Genomic DNA, 16,685 nt, shown 5'->3' on the forward strand with positions numbered 1-16,685 from the left:
GGAGGACCGAAGCCCCAGCTCACTGCCCCCGCCTCGGGCGGGACAGCGACATCCATCACCCACCCGCGCGTTTCCTGATCCGGGTCCGCGCGCGCGGAGCGCCCATTGGTGGGGGCGTTGCACGTGGGGGGGCGGGGCCCGCGCGGGCCGAGGCTAACCGCGCGCGCGCGCTCGCTCGCGTGCGGGCGGGGGAGGAGCGGCTCGAACTTTGGTGGTGGCGTCTGCGGGAGGGGGAGGGGAGGGCACTTGACAGCGGGGGGGAGGGGAAGGGCGCAGAGGAAAGGGGGATGGGAAGCGAGGCGAGAGGGGGAGGGGCCTCCGCGAGCCCAGAAAAACGACAACGCGAGAAAAATTAGTATTTTTGCACTTCACAAATTAATGACCATGAGCTCGTTTTTGATAAACTCCAACTACATCGAGCCCAAGTTCCCTCCCTTCGAGGAGTACGCGCATCACAGCGGCCCGGGCGGCGGAGACGGAGGCCCGGGCGGGGGGCCCGGCTACCAGCAGCCCCCGGCACCCGCGACCCAGCACCTGCCGCCGCAGCAGCCCCAGCTCCCTCACGCGGGCGGCAGCCGCGAGCCCCCCGCCTCCTACTACGCGCCGCGGGCGGCCCGTGAGCCCGCCTACCCCGCGGCCGCCCTCTACCCGGCGTCCGGGGCGGCGGACACCACCTACCCCTACGGCTACCGCAGCGGTGCCAGCCCCGGGCGGCCCCCACAGCCCGAGCAGCCCCCTGCGCTTGCCAAGGGCCCGGCGCGCGGCCTGCACGCGAGCCACGTCCCGCCGCCGCCTCCCCCGCAGCACCGAGCGGCGCCCCCCGCGCCCTCAAGGCGCTGCGAGGCAGCCCCCGCCACCCCTGGAGTCCCGACAGGGGGCAGCGCCCCCGCGTGCCCGCTGCTGCTGGCGGACAAGGGCCCGCCGGGCCTGAAGGGCAAGGAGCCCGTGGTGTACCCCTGGATGAAGAAGATCCATGTCAGCGCCGGTACGTGGCGCCGCTGGGGAGGCGCGAGAGGGTGGGGTGGGGCCAGGCCTGGGTTCAGGGTCAGGGCGGGGGTCGGGGAAGGAGGCCTCGGGAGGGGAGCCCCCCATCTGGCCCTGGTTGCTGCGGGGTGTGGGTGCCCGCGCGCCTGCCAGCAGCCTGATCCCCACGTGAGAACCCTTTTGTACCCAGGGTCCCTTTATCGGGAGATTTACGAGACGCCAAACTGTTAGGGCAGTAATTATAGCCCCCATAAATTTAATTGCCCTGGCAGAGGCTTCGGGCCATGTGTCTTTGAAGCTTTTCTTTAGCCCCAATGCCCAGCACCATTCTTTATGGCTCTCGGGTGTTTCCCGTTGTCAATAGCCTGTGAAACATTTTCTTTGCGGTTTTATGTATCTTGCGTGAACTTGGTGTCAGCTTATTATATAATGATGATGTCCAATTGCTCTTCCCCACCCTATCTTCTCTCTCCTCCTCCTTTCTCTCTCTTCCACTCCCTCCTCCTTGGGCTTCTCCTTCGGGGTTCTGGGCGCTCAGTCAACCCCAGTTATAACGGAGGGGAACCCAAGCGCTCTCGAACCGCCTACACCCGGCAGCAAGTCTTGGAGCTGGAGAAAGAGTTTCATTTTAACCGCTACCTGACCCGGCGGCGCCGCATTGAGATCGCCCACACACTCTGCTTGTCTGAACGCCAGGTCAAGATCTGGTTTCAGAACCGGAGAATGAAGTGGAAGAAAGATCACAAACTGCCCAACACCAAGATGCGATCCTCCAACCCAACCTCCACCCCGGCCTCTTCGGGTCCACCCGGGAAAGCACAAACTCAGAGCCCGCACCCCCACCCCCACTCCCTCCCTGGTGCCTCCACACCCGTTCCCTCCTCTATATAATCTTCCAGACACCTAGTTCAGTTTCTGTCCCTTACTTGCTTTTCTCTTCTACCCATTTCCCCATCCATCCCTCTCCCATCTCTCCGTTGTTACAAACACCAAAATAAAACTAAATTTGGTGAAAAGGATAACCAAAAAAGAAGACATTATCCCCGGTAAGAACATGTGCTGGTTGCCACCCAAAAGGGGAAAGTTGTTCAGGATGCTGTTTAGTGGAACAATCTGCTGGTCTGAAGAAGGCTGCCAAGTTTGGATACCTGAGAAGGACCACTTGGCACCAAATACATTTGAGATGTCTAAAGTCAGCTGGACAGTGTGTGCTGACTGGGGACGTGTATATTTGTGCAAGCAGATGAAAACAGACCCTTTTCCGTCTACTTTACCTTTCCCTCATCCACTAAGGCAGCTCATACAAGCTTGTAATGAACTGAATAAATGAGTAGATACTGTGGACCTCACAAGATTATTTAATACTCAAAATGTGTAGACCTTGATGGTAGGTGTGACTGTTAGTTTCCCTTCCTTGCATCTATTTAAGATATTGTTATTGAGATACTGTTGTCTTATTCTGGGGAACTATCTCCAGGGAGAGGGGGATGCATTTAGACCCATATGCAACTGTACAAATTGTGATATGGCTGTATAGAAAGCCATGTGCTAAGAATAAACTTCATTTAAAAAATATTAAAAATTGAAGAGACAGATTTGTGTGTTTCCTAAGCTTTTCATTAAAAAACCAAAATCCTCTGGATGAGATGCTTGACCTTGCATGTAAAAACCTTGTAGATGGTTGAGCTGTGTTCACATGGATTCTGATTGCTCACATAATTTGTGCAAGTGTGTGTGTAAGTGTGTTCAACTTGAGCTGAACTCTTGTCAAACTTGACCTGCCGTGGAAATGTTCCAAAGAGCAAGAAGGCTCTTGAGCTCTGAGAGGGCTCCTCTTCTTCCCAAACTTGGCCAGGCTTTCAGGCCTCAAGTCTGTGTAAGGCTTAGGAACATGTCCTTCCTTGCAATGAAAGGTGAAACCATGTAGTGCAGTGGACCCAGGAGTTTCTGCAGCTGTTCAGCACACTGAACTCTGAGCACACTTGGAAAGAAGTGGTCCCTTTGGTATTTGTTGCACCTTCACACTTAATCTGCCTGTTTCCCTGGAGATAAAAAATAGTTTGTGCAAAGGGTTGAGATTGCTTTTTGTTTCTTGGCTGATCTTGAGGGCCTCTTCACTAAGTACAGCTTAGGAATTTTTGTGTGTTTGCTTTTTTTTTTTAAGAAAAACTTTCTAAGTAAAATACATTTTCCTACTACATTCTCCAAAGCATCTTCTGAGGAAATAAAAAAGCGTAATGACACCCAAAATACATCTCAAGCAAAGTAGATCTGGAAGAGTTTACTGTTGGAAGAATGCCAAACTCTGAATTATGGTCACTTTTCTTAAATGGTTTGGAATCTTTCTGCTTCCAGAAATCTAGATCCACATGGTGAAAATAACTCACTTCTCAATTACCATAAGCCTAGTGTTTTTATACTGATTTAAACTTGGTGCTTAAGGCAGAGAATACCCTGCATGATACAGAAAAAAATGCATACTAATGCTAGGATATAATTGTCAATCTGCCTTGAGAAGTTGCAATTTTTAGGTCAGTATTTTAATGGAGATGAGAGGGTGTGTTCACCTATCTCTGCAATGTCAGGAATTTAAGACCCATTTTGCTTTGTGGTAAAATGCTTAGCCAGTGTCAGTGCTGGTACCCCTTTCACCTCTGCTGCATTGCCTGTGATACAGCCAAGGGTGGCCCTTTACCTACAATCAGATTTGAGAGAGAAGTGATGGGTGCCAGTCTGCAAGAGACCAAGAAAATTCAGGGGCAAACGCGCACACAAACACACACACACACACACTGGCTCAAATCAGGAAAAACCTGGGATAAAATGCATTTAATAAGGTGTGAATGGGTGCCAGGCATTTCTGGAGGCAATGCAACTGCTGCTGAAACTTATTAACCCTCCCCCTATACACGCACTTGTAAAACGAAATTAAATCATGCTGAAAATAGCAATTTTCCCAGGAATCATTAATCACCTCATACAATAAATACTTCTTTGTAATTCAACAGCAATTCTGAAAGGCATTCTCTGGGAAAAGTCTGTGAAGGAGAGAGAGATCTTCTTGCAAATAATGTCTCAGGCAAAGACATAGCATCTTGGCTATCTGCTAAAATAAAAAAATACCTAGACTCTTGGTGGAAATTGAGTGTCAAGCTGCAAAACCTCAAATGGCAGATTATCATCATTTAAGGTAAATTCTTATATTTCTCCTTTGTGGGGAGGAAGGGTATAGGGAAATTCATTAGCTTCGTGCTGGAGGCAGTAGTATGAAAATAAAGGGAGTGATTTCTTTCTCTTGCTCTTGTAGTCTATCCAGAATAGGAGGAGAGGGTTGAGACCATTTTTGTGATATTCTAGAATAAAGCGGCATTTTTTCAAAATGGTAAGATATTGGTAAGCTTTATAAACCAAAATTATCAAAAGTGATCCAACTGATTATGTCATTTCTTCACAATGTTTTGTCTGTTTCAGATTTTGCCTTTAAGGGAGCTTGTAATAACAGCTTAAGAAATCTCTCTTTGTGCTTCAAAATCATGCATTGTCTGCCCTCTGCTAGGACAACCATAAGAGTTCATTGAGAGGACAAATTTTCTATCTCATTAGTTTTTTTTTTAAGGTAAACCTTACTAACCCCTCAAACCCTTGACCTTTAAAGACAGTATTTTGTGTAAGCTCTGTATTTCTCCTGTTATGATGACCTTTACACATGCTCTCCTGCTCTCTCCATCTTTATCCCTCCCTCTCTTTAATACACACTCATCTGCTTTAGTCTCAGAGCCAAGCTGTGCATGACTCTGGAGATAAAAGTTTTGTCAACATCTGAAATCAGCCTAAGTCGGATAGGAGACACTTTAATGGTCACAGTTTGAATTAAGTACTTAACACTCTCCCCCTTGAAGAAAAATGGCACTTTGCAGGCTTTTTTCCCTAGTTTTGCTGAAATCTACCATATACCCGGTGTTTTATTACAGCAGGAATTCAACTGTGACGGGCATAGTAGAGTACTTAATACCCAGGATGGAGCTCGTGGGAAGATTCCCTAAATATATGGGGGTAGGCCTGCTGCACAATATCTGCCTTTCTATCCAGCTGTCCCAGGGTGCCCCATTCTCCCTACTTCTCACCCTTCTCCCTAAGGGATGGGAATCACCATATCTCCTGAGCCCCTAGATCCCCCAAAACTTCCAAACTGTGTTGCTTTTCTTACTGCTGCCTTCCTTCTAGTTGTGCCAGCACAGAAACAAATCAACTCTCTAAAATGAAAGAAAACCTCCAAAGAATGAATGAAGCGAATAGAAACCTGGGGCTTCCCATTTGAATGAGTGGGTTCTGTGCAAGCAATAGGGCCTCTTTGGCACCTCCTTGGTCTCTGCATTCCCGGGCACCCTCGGGCTTGAAGAACTCAAGCTCATCTTTCCTAACTGATGCTCTTGATACCTTTTCTCCACAACATACTGCTCCAAGAGTAACTGCTTTGCACCTCGAAGGATAAGCTCTGGATCTGGAAACAATGGAGGGAGGAGGAGGAGCAGGAAGGGGGGGGGAGTTGTGTGTTCTGTCTCCTTGATAGCATTAAGTCATCAAACCTTCTAGTCTGCAACTTCTGGCTTGGAATTCTGGCATCTCTTCTGAAGGCTCCAGACTCACTCAGCACACCCTCTTCCCTTTCAGGCCAGCCCCCTTCTCTCTAGAATGCTTCCTAGAGTTGAAGGAGAATCCAGAATGAATGACTGTCCAAGTTGAAAGAGACCTGGAAGCCATTTGGGTTCAGTCTTCTCAGTTTACATATGAGGAAACTGAGGCAGTTGAATATTCCACTTCCCAACGTTTCTTATGTTAATGAGTGTGTAGGCTGAGAAAAGCCTTTAATCTCACCTTGGACACGGATGTGGTAAACTCAGTCATTTTTTTCAAAGCAGAAGCTATTCCTCCAAGAGAATGGGATACAGTATGTATTTGGGTTTACCCTTGATGTGAAAGGCTAGGAGTGTGTGTAACCTGGATTTGGAAGGGTAAGTTCTTACCCAATGTACCTGAAAAGCTGCCTTGGGAGATTATGTAACCAAACTGCCCTAGACTTGGCACTCAGACAGGTGGCTGACCACTGGTCTCAGGAGCTGATGGACTTCAGGATGCCTTGGAGAGCAGTGAGCTCCCTACTGTCCACAACGCTCCTCACCCCATAATGACTAATTCTGCTGTGTTCTACCCGTAATTTCTTTGGCGGTTGCTTGCCCCATCAACACAAGGGTGAATGTGCTCCAGAGGCCTAGGGAACAAAAAACCAAACACGGACCCTGGTTGCAGCTGATAAAGGTGTAACGCCTGTTCCAGGGAGATATTGAAATTGTAATCTCCGAGGTCACGTGATTCATTAAATAATTAATGCAGATCGTCAGGAATGGATCGGAGTAGTCAGGGCCTCACTAGGAATGAATCTCTGAAGTGAGACTCCAACTTCCTATTTGATTTTTAAATACACGCATCCTCAGATTTATCTTCAAAGGCTTTTAACTCCTTCAGGAAGGAAGGAGAGAGCCCTGTGGCTAGGAGAACCAGAGCTGGCGGGCTCAGGCTGGGTCCTGGTGCTTTTCTGCAGGGTTTCTGCGAGTCCAGGGAGCGCGCTGTGTCGGGGAAACGTGAGTTTGGGCTTGGGTTGTTGGTTTTTTTTCTTTTTTGTGGTCACATCCTGGCTTTGGTGATGAAGTGGGACGGATGCGCAGACAGTTGGTAATGTTCAGATTCACGCTGGGGAAGGCTGCAGAGATACCACAGGACGGGCGCGCAGCTTTGTTCAATTTTCCGGGCGTTCATAAATCAACCGCGCCGGGCTAGCGAGGGAGCAAGCGAACGCCAAAACCGCGGAGAAAAAGGCCACGGCGGCGCGGCAGCGGCCATTGCAGAGGTAGAGACCTAGGCAACATCTCTCTTTGACTCATTAATCTGAAGGATTTATGGGGAACACCAGCCATGAATATTAGACTTCGGGATAAGCAAATAGCGACAATAATAATAACCATAATAATTACAATACTCAGCCTGACTCACAGTGGTGGTGGTGGTGGCGGCGGCAGCTGCGGCGGAGGCGGTGGCGGTGCATGGTGGCATAGTGGATCTTTCAGGAGCGAAATTGAGCAGCAAAGTGCAGGATGTCTAATCCCCACTCAACTCGGGCTCATGCCAGGAGCTCCAAGGCTGGGGGCTCTCCCTTTCAAGACAGGAAGGGCAAGTTTGAAGAAGGGAAAAGGGCCCAGCGTGGATTCTGAGTCTCAAGCAGGGATGGAGGTTAAAGGCTTCAGGTGGAGTTGTGGCAGAAGACAGTTGTAAGTTTGCTTCCACTTGTTCGGTATTCTGAAGCCAGGAGTCAGAGGACTTGTCAGCTATTTGGTATCCCCTCTCACATGGATGCAGGAGAGACAGAAGAAGGCTGTTATGGAGCAGGTCAGAGTCTGGGAGGTTACCTAGGTTTGGGTAAAGGGCTGGTGGATTCAGGGTTAGGGCTATAAAAACAATGCCCCATAAAGTCCCAGCAGAACTCACCAGTAGATTCTCTTCTCCTTCCCCAGGGTCTCCTGCCCCCAGAAAGTTGGCTGAGGGTTCCAGGGTCAGATTTGCTGACAGAGCTCTAGAGAGGGTTGCAAATATTGTGAGGTGGGAGATTACAGCAAAATCAAGGCATTTTGTGATTCCTGATTGCTACACAAGGCAAAGCAGAACCAGATGGAGTATTGTCCAGTGACCTGCCCTAGTCTTGCCCAGTTTCCAGCAACAGTAGCTGGCCTGCCAGCCCAGTAGGACCAAGAAGTGGCCCGCCCAGCGCTTGAATGAAACAGAGGACAAAACCTCCCAAACTGCCTCTGGTCTGTGGACTGAGCCTGAGTCTGATTTCGCGCCAACAGAAATGAACACTATTAGTGAGGTTTCGGGAGAGTCCATGATTGAATGCTTCCAGACAAGGCTTCCCTTTGTTAGCAAAAGAAAATAAAGCATGCATTCACATTCCCCAAGTTGTGGTGCGTGAGGAGCCCTCCTAGCTGAGTCCACACCAACAGCAAAGCCTCTTCCACCTCCTTCCTATCTTCCTCTGTCATCTAGTCCATTTTTCTCCCCGCTCCCCTATAAAAGAATGAAAAAGGAGAGAGTGTGGGTGCGGAGGAGATGGAGTATGTATTTATTTTACAAAAATAAATCACCATCTTCGGGTCATTTGTAGACTGGAACATTTCTAGCTACGAGTGCCATCGCATGGACGAGTGCCCTGGTGACTCCTCCGTGCCCGCGTCACCCCTGGGACCATCCTGGTGCCTGCTCAGGCCACATTTCCAACTCCAGTCCTCCAACTCCCTTCCCTTGCAGCCACCATTCACCCCCTGCTGTTTATTTGTCTGTAGAGTGCCTGGACACGGGATAAGAGGATTCCCTGAGTGCCTGGAGCTAAAAACAATTCCTGGTCCAGATTTAAACATCTTTGGAGGTAAGCAATGAGCCAAAACTCTTCTCAGGGACTTTGCACCACTCAGTTAGGAAGAGTTTGCCCTACCAGCCCCTGGCAACTACAGCAGGTTGAAAGAGGTTCTGGTCAATATTTAACTTCAGAGAAGTTTTGGAGCTGGGTTACCTTCAGCTGCACTCAGGACAATGCGAGGCTTTAGGCAGACAAAGAATCTGCCCCAAAGCCAGTAATGGGCAGGAGGAGAGTGGTTGCAGAAGCCAAAGATGGGGTTAGAAGAGGCAGAGGGGATGTGTTTGTTTTTTCCTGCAAGTCCCAAACAAACCACTGGGGAACTGTAAGGTAAAAGCAAGTAGAGGCCATGGGCCTGGCATCTACTGCGTGGGCCCAGCTGCTTGTCCACCAAGGCAACTGTTTCTTTGGAAATTGTCACCAGTCCTGGTTCTTGGTTGAGAAAACTTGCCTTATCGCCTTGTGCTTTTCAGTTTCTCTGATCCTTTTGTTCTCTGTGGCAGGAGAGAAGTTCCCATATTTCCAATGTGTGGGCCTTCACAAGTAGTGGGTCTTCTGCAGTCTTTCAACAGGGCTGATCATGGTTCTTCCTATGGGAAAAGATCCAGTCTTCTTCTGTCTCAATGTTTTCCTTTCCTGTTTGGAATAAGAGAAAACTCTTTAAAATTCTTTTCAAGTTGTGGCATAATTTGTTCTCTTAGTTCAGGATGCAGGGAGGTAATTACTGTGGTTTATTACCTTGTAAAAGATCCATAAATTACGTGCCTATTTGGGGGAGGGGCTGCTGGGTTAAGAAGCTTGGTGTAAAGGAATTGAGTTTGCTCTGTTCTTTTAGGGAATTATTTCTTTTAAAAAGTTTTGAAGTGTTAAAGTTTTGAGGTTTTGGTTTGTATTCCCTAGCCCCAAGTTTTTCCTGAAATTTGCTCTTCAGATAGAAATCAAGTTGTTAATTAATTGTAAACATGCTATTCAGTGATGCTTTAAGGCTGGTGTGGTGTTCTAGATACAATTATTATTTTATCAGATAGGAAGTAAACAGAGTAATAGTAACTGGGTTACTTTATCAACTACTGTATGTCTGTTTATATCAAATATAGATGGGATATTTCAGGAACTTGCAACTCAGTCTGTACATATGATTTGCATCTCTGCAAACAACAGAACAGTTACAAGTATAAATAGCTGCAGGAGTTCAGGGCCATGTGTAAAACATGATATCTACATCCACATGTGTCCAGAGAACTTGGAGCCCATTTGTACTGCAATCCTACCCACAGGAAATATCTCATGTTAAATAATGATCTATCATCCACACACACACACACACACACACACACACACACACACACACACACATGCACAGAGTGAGCTCAGAGAGCCTTACCTGAGGCTGAATAGAAAAACACTAGAGTTAATAAAAATGTTAAGTGTAGTTTTGATAGGGAAATCAGATTACATTGTTTGAGTATAGATATAGCTAATCTGCCAACAGCCTTGCAAATATTGACTCACAGTCTATATCCCTGGATGCCTACTCCTTCCAAGCCAACTTTCCTCTATTTTGGTTTTAGGGGCCTGGATCATAGCATGAAGTTCCCAGTCCTGGACAGGTTGGAGGCTGGAGTGAGTGGAGGGAGTTCTGACTTCTGGGTTTTTAAAAGGCCCATAGCTTTGCTTCAGAAAAGTAGAATTCAAAATGGTGAAGGAAGAGTCTCAGCTCTGGTTGTGTAGCCCAAGGTTGCCCTCAGGGAAGTTGCTTTTCATCTCAAAAATTGGAGTTCCTTTTGTTTTTTCAGATTTTTCCCTTCTCATCCCACCAAATCACCCCATTCCATTCCATCCCAAGTCTTTAATGTTAATTGTTAAACAGCAGTTGGAACATTAACTGGGATGTCCGAGGCAGGGAGGCCCCAGCCCAGAGCTGGGATGCCTCTGGGCCTTGCTGGCATTAAGGCATTTCTCTGAAGCAGTACCAATGACTTCTACTACTGATTAATAGCCTCAAGAGTTTCGATTTGCTCAAAACTGTTCTGAGAATTCTGAAGGGAGGCCTTTCTCATCTTATAGTTGATACCTTTGGTTTTTGTTGTTGTTGTTGTTGTTTGTTGTTGTTTGGTACCAGGGATCGAACTCTGGTCCTTGCGCTTTTGAGGCAGGCAGTGGAACCACTGAGGTAAATCCTTGGCCCTAGTTGATATCTTTGTAGAAACTTGGGGAGTGAGTAGTTGTTAGCAACTGAGGAATACTTCCCTTTCAGGTTATTTTCTAGGGTATCTGGAAAACTCAGTGTGAATGATTGGGGAGGGGGCATAAGGAGCAAAGGGGAGGAGGAGGAATAGACTGAATCCTTCAGGAAAAGAGAACATATTTTGGAAACCAGCCCCTGGCCCTGTTCCCCATCTTCCAAATCAGAGAAAGCAAGTTGTTACCATGGGTCTCACTTTCTAGTTTCTGGCTTAGAACAGAGCTGGGAAAATTCACATAAAGTTTTGCTTCCAGCTATTTACTAGGCAGAATATTATGGAAATACTACCACCAGCCTAGGTCAGCTCTTGCTTCCAAGAGGTTATGTCCTTTTTTATTGTCCTTCTCAATTGGGTCCATGATATAGCCAGACCCCCTTACTTGGGGCTTTAGATTCACAATGAATCTTCTGTTCCCCTTCAGGGAAAGAGAAAAAGGGAGGAATTATCCATAGCATCCTGGAGCTGCTGCTGTAAGACCTTACATTTAGATATAAGCAGCTGAAAACTCACTCTCAAGGAACAAAAGAATATGTATGGCATGAGGAGCCCACTGTCCTTAGGGTGCTCAAAATTCAGAAAATAATGCTGGAAAGGGGGAACTTTTTAAACAGCTGATGAAAGGAGTTAGCAATGTTATCAAGCAGAAGGCAAGCCTAGAGGTGTGTGTGTGTGTAGGGGGGTGTCAATGTGTTTTAGCCAGGTTCTTCCTGAGCAGAATTGGTTCAGTTCAGCTTCCGATGATAGACTTGAAGTTGTCTTACAGGAGGGCAAACAGACCCTCCTGCTGAGAGGTTCCCAGGTTGTCTTAGAGGTTGGCCCAAGGGACATCAGTGTAAGTTGATACCTTTTGTTCCCTCTTGTAGAGGCAATTAGATCATTTCCCATTACATTTTTATTCATTAGAAACCTATAATTTCAATATCACTCAGCTATGCATTGAAGGAATGCATAAGTATGGGCTTATCCAGGGCATTAGGTCCCTCCAGATCTTGCTAAACTCTGACCCACCACTCTATTACCAAGCACACCTTGCCTACTGGGTTCCCACTGAGCAAAAACAACTGGACTCAGAGGAGAAACTTTAACATTTGTCAGGTAATTATAGGACTTTTTAGTTTCTGCTGTGGCTATGATGTTATGGCATGTGTGTTAGCTAACTCCATACAATGGCAGGCTGTGAGGAAGTCTGCTGACTAGGCCAGTCATTTGTGGGGTTGGCTCTTGCCTTTTGATACTCTGGCCTCTGAGCCAGAGGTGACTGGGGGACTTGGGTGTGCTGGATTCAACTTGTCCATGGATGGGAAACGATAAGGAAAGTTAAATACTGTAGAGCCTAATATGGTCAGCATTGCTGTTTCCTTGTGTTTTGGTGTGCATGTAAAAAAATATAAGTGGAGATGAGCAGCCTTGTGTGGGGTGTGTATGTGTGTGTGTGTGTGTGTGTGTGTGTGTGTGTGTGTGTGTGTAGGGGTTGCCCCCAGCATCCTACTACTCAGAACTCTTACAGACTACTGGACAAGGTCCCTCACTTCCCCTCCCACAAAGCCAAATGTTCTGCTGAGAAACCTGGTTCCTTCAGTAATTCCCTTTTTCAAATAAAAGGATTTAAGTTGACGTATGACCACGTGAGCACATAATACAGTGCATTATTGTAGCATTTGAAGCGGAGACCCAGGCAGTCTTTGCCTGTGATTACGTTTTCTAGATTCTCTACAGAGCAAGAGCTTTCTCCCCCCACCCCCACGCACCCACCTCCTCCTTCTCCTTCCCCTTCTCCGGAGAGCACTCTTAGAGCGGGTTGCAGTTTTCAGCGCTCATGGAGCAGTTCGGGGCGAGCTAGCCAGCAGTTCGGGGCGAGCTAGCCAGCCGACGGGACTGGAGGCCACACCAGGAGGATGGAATTTATTTTAAGGTATTTCCGCTGATTGTTCATACCTACAATGAGTTATAGCTGTGGGAGACAAAGGTCAGGCAAGGAGTCCCTGGCTCGTGGACAGGACCCTCAACCTTTCTCTTCCTTTGTTTCTCATTTAGAACTGAAACCATTTAAAGGATTTCTAGTAGCCTCAGACTCTAAATTTAATTCCTTGAAAAGTATTGCAGGGTATAATGGAGGGGGCGCTTAGGGGTTACTAGGTGGGCCCATAATCTTCAGTGTGAGGGTGGCTTTGTCCACTGTAGCTAGCGGGCAAGGCTGGAGTCCCAGGAGCTGACACCCAGTAGAAGGAAGATCTTTAAGTGCTGGCAGCAGCAGAGCTGCCGGCATAGGCCGAGGTAGAGGTGGTCAGCGCACTTGAAGAGCGAGATTTCATGGAAGGAGTGGAGGCTGGTAGCAGAGAAGAGGAATCTCTCCAGGGTTAGCTGTGTTTGCCTGTTGGGGATGGAGGGTTTGGGCTGACCTGGGCAGCCTAAGCAGATGGGAGAGGAAAATCGATGAGGGAAATGTGCAGATGTGCTGCCATTTTATTGATGATGCTTCCAGCCACTTTATTCAGAGCTCAGTTGCGGGGCATGCTTCCCCGTGAGCACGCCCGACCTAAGGCGCCGACCCGGACGATGTGCCATTGTTTCCCTGAACACCATCTGCCTGGGAGAGATGGAAGACAGCTCAGACCTAGGAGAGGCTTGGGGTGGTGGTGAGCGAGTTTATTACCTGGATCCTCAGTTATTTTTGAATTTAGAAGGATGCAGGGGCTAGGTTTGGGTTTCATCAATGTGCTGGGTGCTCTTTATATGCTCCCAACCGAGCTCTTAGGATTCAAGAATTGGCCGTGTACCCTGGGGTGGAGGGAAGGCTGGAGGCAGAGTCTTCAGGAAGCAGAGGCAGACATCTCTCTGGTTTCAGAGTCCCAGAAACAGAGCAGCAGCCAGGATGAAGGCAGAAAAGAGTCAAATCATATGCTTCTAAATTACTGGGAAAGCCTAGACCAATTGGCCTTTGGGGACCCCGTAGTCCTGGGAAGAGTAGAAACTCCTTGGAAAGGTGAAAGAAATTCCTGCTTTCCTCTGCTCATGGAGCAGGGAAAAGGTGCTTACAAGGAGTTAGGAATTTAATTTGTCTCTGTGACTTTTAAAAAACTCATTTCTTTCTTTGCTTAAAAAATAAAGTCAGGCTTCCCCTATTTGAGTGAGATTTACTTCCCAGAATGGAAGGCCTCATTCTGCCCTCCCCAGCTGGCCTCCATGCTAACCATGTTTAACTGAGGCCATTTCAAGTGCTCTAAAACACCCCTTGGAAATAAAATGTAAGCTTTAATTGCTGTTCAATTACTTGTCAGCATTTCATATGATTTATGACCCAGTTCTGGTGCATTTTTGACCCAGTTAAAGACTCATAAATAATATAGTTTCACTAGAAAGAATGAGAAAGGGAATAGAGGTTTGTTAGAGGCATCTTTTTATTGTCACTTCACTGCCAGCTGCTTGAATAAATATCTAGTGATGGACTCTCTGAGCTGGTTCTGTATCAAAGTATGCATGGTGAGAAGCCAATAGCTGCTTTTATAGAACACAGGTTGGTTTTTCCTCCCAGGAAAGATCTAAAGCCACTCCATAATAGCTAAAGCTAGTCCCCTTCTACCCTCAAAATTCCAGCCTCACCCTCAGAGGCACGTATATTTCCTCAGTAATTTGCCTCCTTGTTTTAGGATTTCCATGCCAGTTCTTGCCAATAATCACTCCTCACCTTCCTCTCTGGCTGTACAGATGGTCTTGGAGCTTTGAGGCCCTCTCAGAGATATGCAGGACACCCTCTTGATGTAGAAAGGAACCATCAGGCACCTTTGCTGCTCCAAATATTCTTCTACTGCTGATAAACTTTTCTTCTAGTTCTCTTGGATGAGAGATCAGGAAACATGGGGACCTAAGGAAGTTCGGGGATCCACCCTGTCCTCTCCAAAGAAAGGCTTGGTGGGTTTGGAGGAGCCGGGTGAACTGCTGCGGAATTTGCCTAGAAAGGGCACAGCTGTGGTGGGTAATGTCTGGAAGCAGAAATCAAAAAGGTATTTTCTCTTTAAAAAGAATAACCAACCAACGAAAACCTTCCGCCGTTATAAAGTATTTTTAATCATTTCATCTGCTCCAAAGCCAGTCCTTTGGATTTCAGCAGAGTCATGAGGCAGGGCCACCGGCAGTCTTCGAGCCGGGACGCCAGATCTTAGACTGGAAGTCTGAGCCCCACTTCTTCCAGGCGGCCCGAAGCCCAGAAGCCACCTAGTTAGGGGAGGGCTGAGGCCTGGGCCCAGATGAGCTTCCTGCTCAGATCTCCCTTGGCTCCTCAGGTTCAGTCCTTGCGGTTTGCGCGGCTTGGTCTTGGCGCTCTGGAAAGGTATGCGCTCCGGGAGCCCCAGCCCTAGCTCGCATATCCTCCGCCCAGACGATCCCTTCCCTGGGGCTGGTTCTCACGGAGAGCTGGCCTCCCCTGCAGCTGGTTTAGCTGAGAAGGCGCTGAGAGTCGCGTCAGCAGTTTGGAGGAGAAAGTGCGGGTTGATTATTGACCCACGCCTTCTTTCTTCAAATCCCACATCCGAACCCGGCAGGTTTGAAGAGAAAAAGCCGCCCAGCGGATTTTTGCGGCTGGCTCTCACCTCCTACGCGGCCCGGTTCCCCCTTTCAAGTTGCGCCGCCGCAATGTGCCATAAGGAACAAGTGTTTGCTGTTTTGCGCTCTGTTTACAGCTTTGGGGCGCCGAGTCATAAATCTTGCCCAGCCATAAATGACAAAAACCATTGGTATGCATGAGGCCACCCTGGCCCGAAGTGTTTTTTGATTTCTCCTTTTCCCCCTGGCTTTGTTTTTGCTCTAACGTGACACTTTGGATCCCTGACAGTTTAAACATACTACTTATATTTTTAACACCTTCCTTTGAGAAGGACCCGCCGTGGACACCTTGCAATTGCACGAAAGCTCCCTTTCTCTCTTCTAGCCGCACTTGTGCTGTTGCAGTTTGCTTCAGAACCTGGGGAGTTTAGGGAGGTTTTGGAGGAATACCATCCTCTTTAAAGTTGTGGCATATGAGCAGAAAAGCTCGGGCCTCTCCTCTGCTCATCGAGGCCACTCCACTAATTAGGATCGAGATATCGTGGATGTCTGTTTGTGCTGGGGTCAGAGCGTTCTCTGTCTTTCCCGTGGGTGAGCCGCGAGTCTGCGCTGTGCAATGGGCACAAGAGAGATGGAGACCCAGGGTTCTAAGCAACCTTCGGCGTGCCTGAGTCCAGAGAGCTCATTTCACTGCTGGGAGAAGTGTGTATCTCCCCCAGCACACTTTCCTCCTGGCTGCTAGGATGTCACTAGTTTCTGCCTAAAAAGATAACCAACAACAGTCCAGTTGGCTCTTGGGGAAGTCTCTGGAGAAAGGCCCTATCCCAGTAACCCGAAGATTGGGGGGTGGCAGGTGAAGTAAGCTGCCCAAAGTCTGGGGAACTCATGTCTGGTTCTCTCTTGCTCTTGTCCCACAGCCCGTAATATCCAAGGCCGAGGGTTGGGTGGTTTCTCAAACGGATTCCTAAGAAATAGAGCCCAGCCAGAGAGCCCCTTTGTGAGAGCCGTTTGTCCTCATTAGCATAATTTTCCTGGACTTTAGTGACGCCCAGGAACGAGGGGAGGGAGGGCGCTGGGGGTGGGGGAAGCCGCCCTCCTCCCGCCGCCGAGCTCCCCTCTCTCCCTGCGGTCCCTCCCCTCGGCTCAGCCCCATCCCCCACGCCGGCCGGCGCTTCCCCGGCCACCTAGGTCTCCCCTCCCGCCCGCCCCCAGCACCCCTCATCACACCCGACCAGACGCTGCTCCGCGTGTAATATTCGTAAGAAACATACCCAAGTCGGTGCCACTAGCCCAGGCAGAGCCCGCGCCGCGCCAGCGCTATCTCCGGGCCGCCGCGGCTGCTGCCCTCGGGAAGGGCAGGGGGCGGGGTGTGGGGGAGGGGTGGGTGGGGTGGGTGGGAGGGGGGGGTCCAAGCCGCCCCAGTCCGCCCTGGGCGAGCCGTGCCGGAGCAGCGA

At 48.7% G+C, this 16,685-nt stretch overlaps 2 protein-coding genes and 1 long non-coding RNA gene across 8 annotated transcripts in view; 2 read left to right on the forward strand and 1 right to left on the reverse strand.

The window, feature by feature from the left end:
- Positions 1-16,685, forward strand: part of Hoxa3 (homeobox A3) — a 42,663-nt gene that overhangs the window by 19,267 nt on the left and 6,711 nt on the right. The window contains exons 3-4 of one of the 6 annotated variants that reach the window (XM_087206604.1): positions 3,993-4,366; positions 8,376-8,458. The gene's annotated coding sequence lies outside the window, so the exon portion shown is untranslated. Of the gene's footprint in view, positions 1-3,992; positions 8,459-12,477; positions 12,605-16,685 lie in introns of those variants that run through there. The other 5 variants (XM_087206605.1, XM_087206603.1, XM_087206606.1 and 2 more) reach the window with 5 other exon arrangements.
- On the forward strand, positions 379-2,579 carry Hoxa4 (homeobox A4). Its single transcript, XM_004839516.3, has 2 exons — positions 379-985; positions 1,523-2,579. Exons 1-2 carry the CDS (start codon positions 379-381, stop codon positions 1,873-1,875), a joined length of 960 nt encoding a protein of 319 aa, XP_004839573.2. The 3' UTR covers positions 1,876-2,579.
- Positions 3,799-16,630, reverse strand: LOC110348105 (uncharacterized). The gene is made up of 3 exons (XR_015449319.1): positions 16,503-16,630; positions 12,445-15,991; positions 3,799-9,082 (listed from the first exon to the last, which is right to left on the reverse strand). It is a non-coding gene; the product is annotated as an uncharacterized LOC110348105 (long non-coding RNA).

Source organism: Heterocephalus glaber, unplaced genomic scaffold, assembly GCF_053883595.1.
Source record: "Heterocephalus glaber isolate CG9 unplaced genomic scaffold, H.glaber_assembly_v1.0 deba00000676, whole genome shotgun sequence".
Taxonomy (NCBI): Eukaryota; Metazoa; Chordata; class Mammalia; order Rodentia; family Bathyergidae; genus Heterocephalus; species Heterocephalus glaber.

Coding starts and splice junctions, on each gene's coding strand:
- Hoxa4 (XM_004839516.3), top strand. CDS start 379: ATGACCATGAGCTCGTTTTTGATAAACTCCAACTACATCGAGCCCAAG. Junction 986..1,522: donor GAAGATCCATGTCAGCGCCG/GTACGTGGCGCC, acceptor CTGGGCGCTCAG/TCAACCCCAGTTATAACGGA.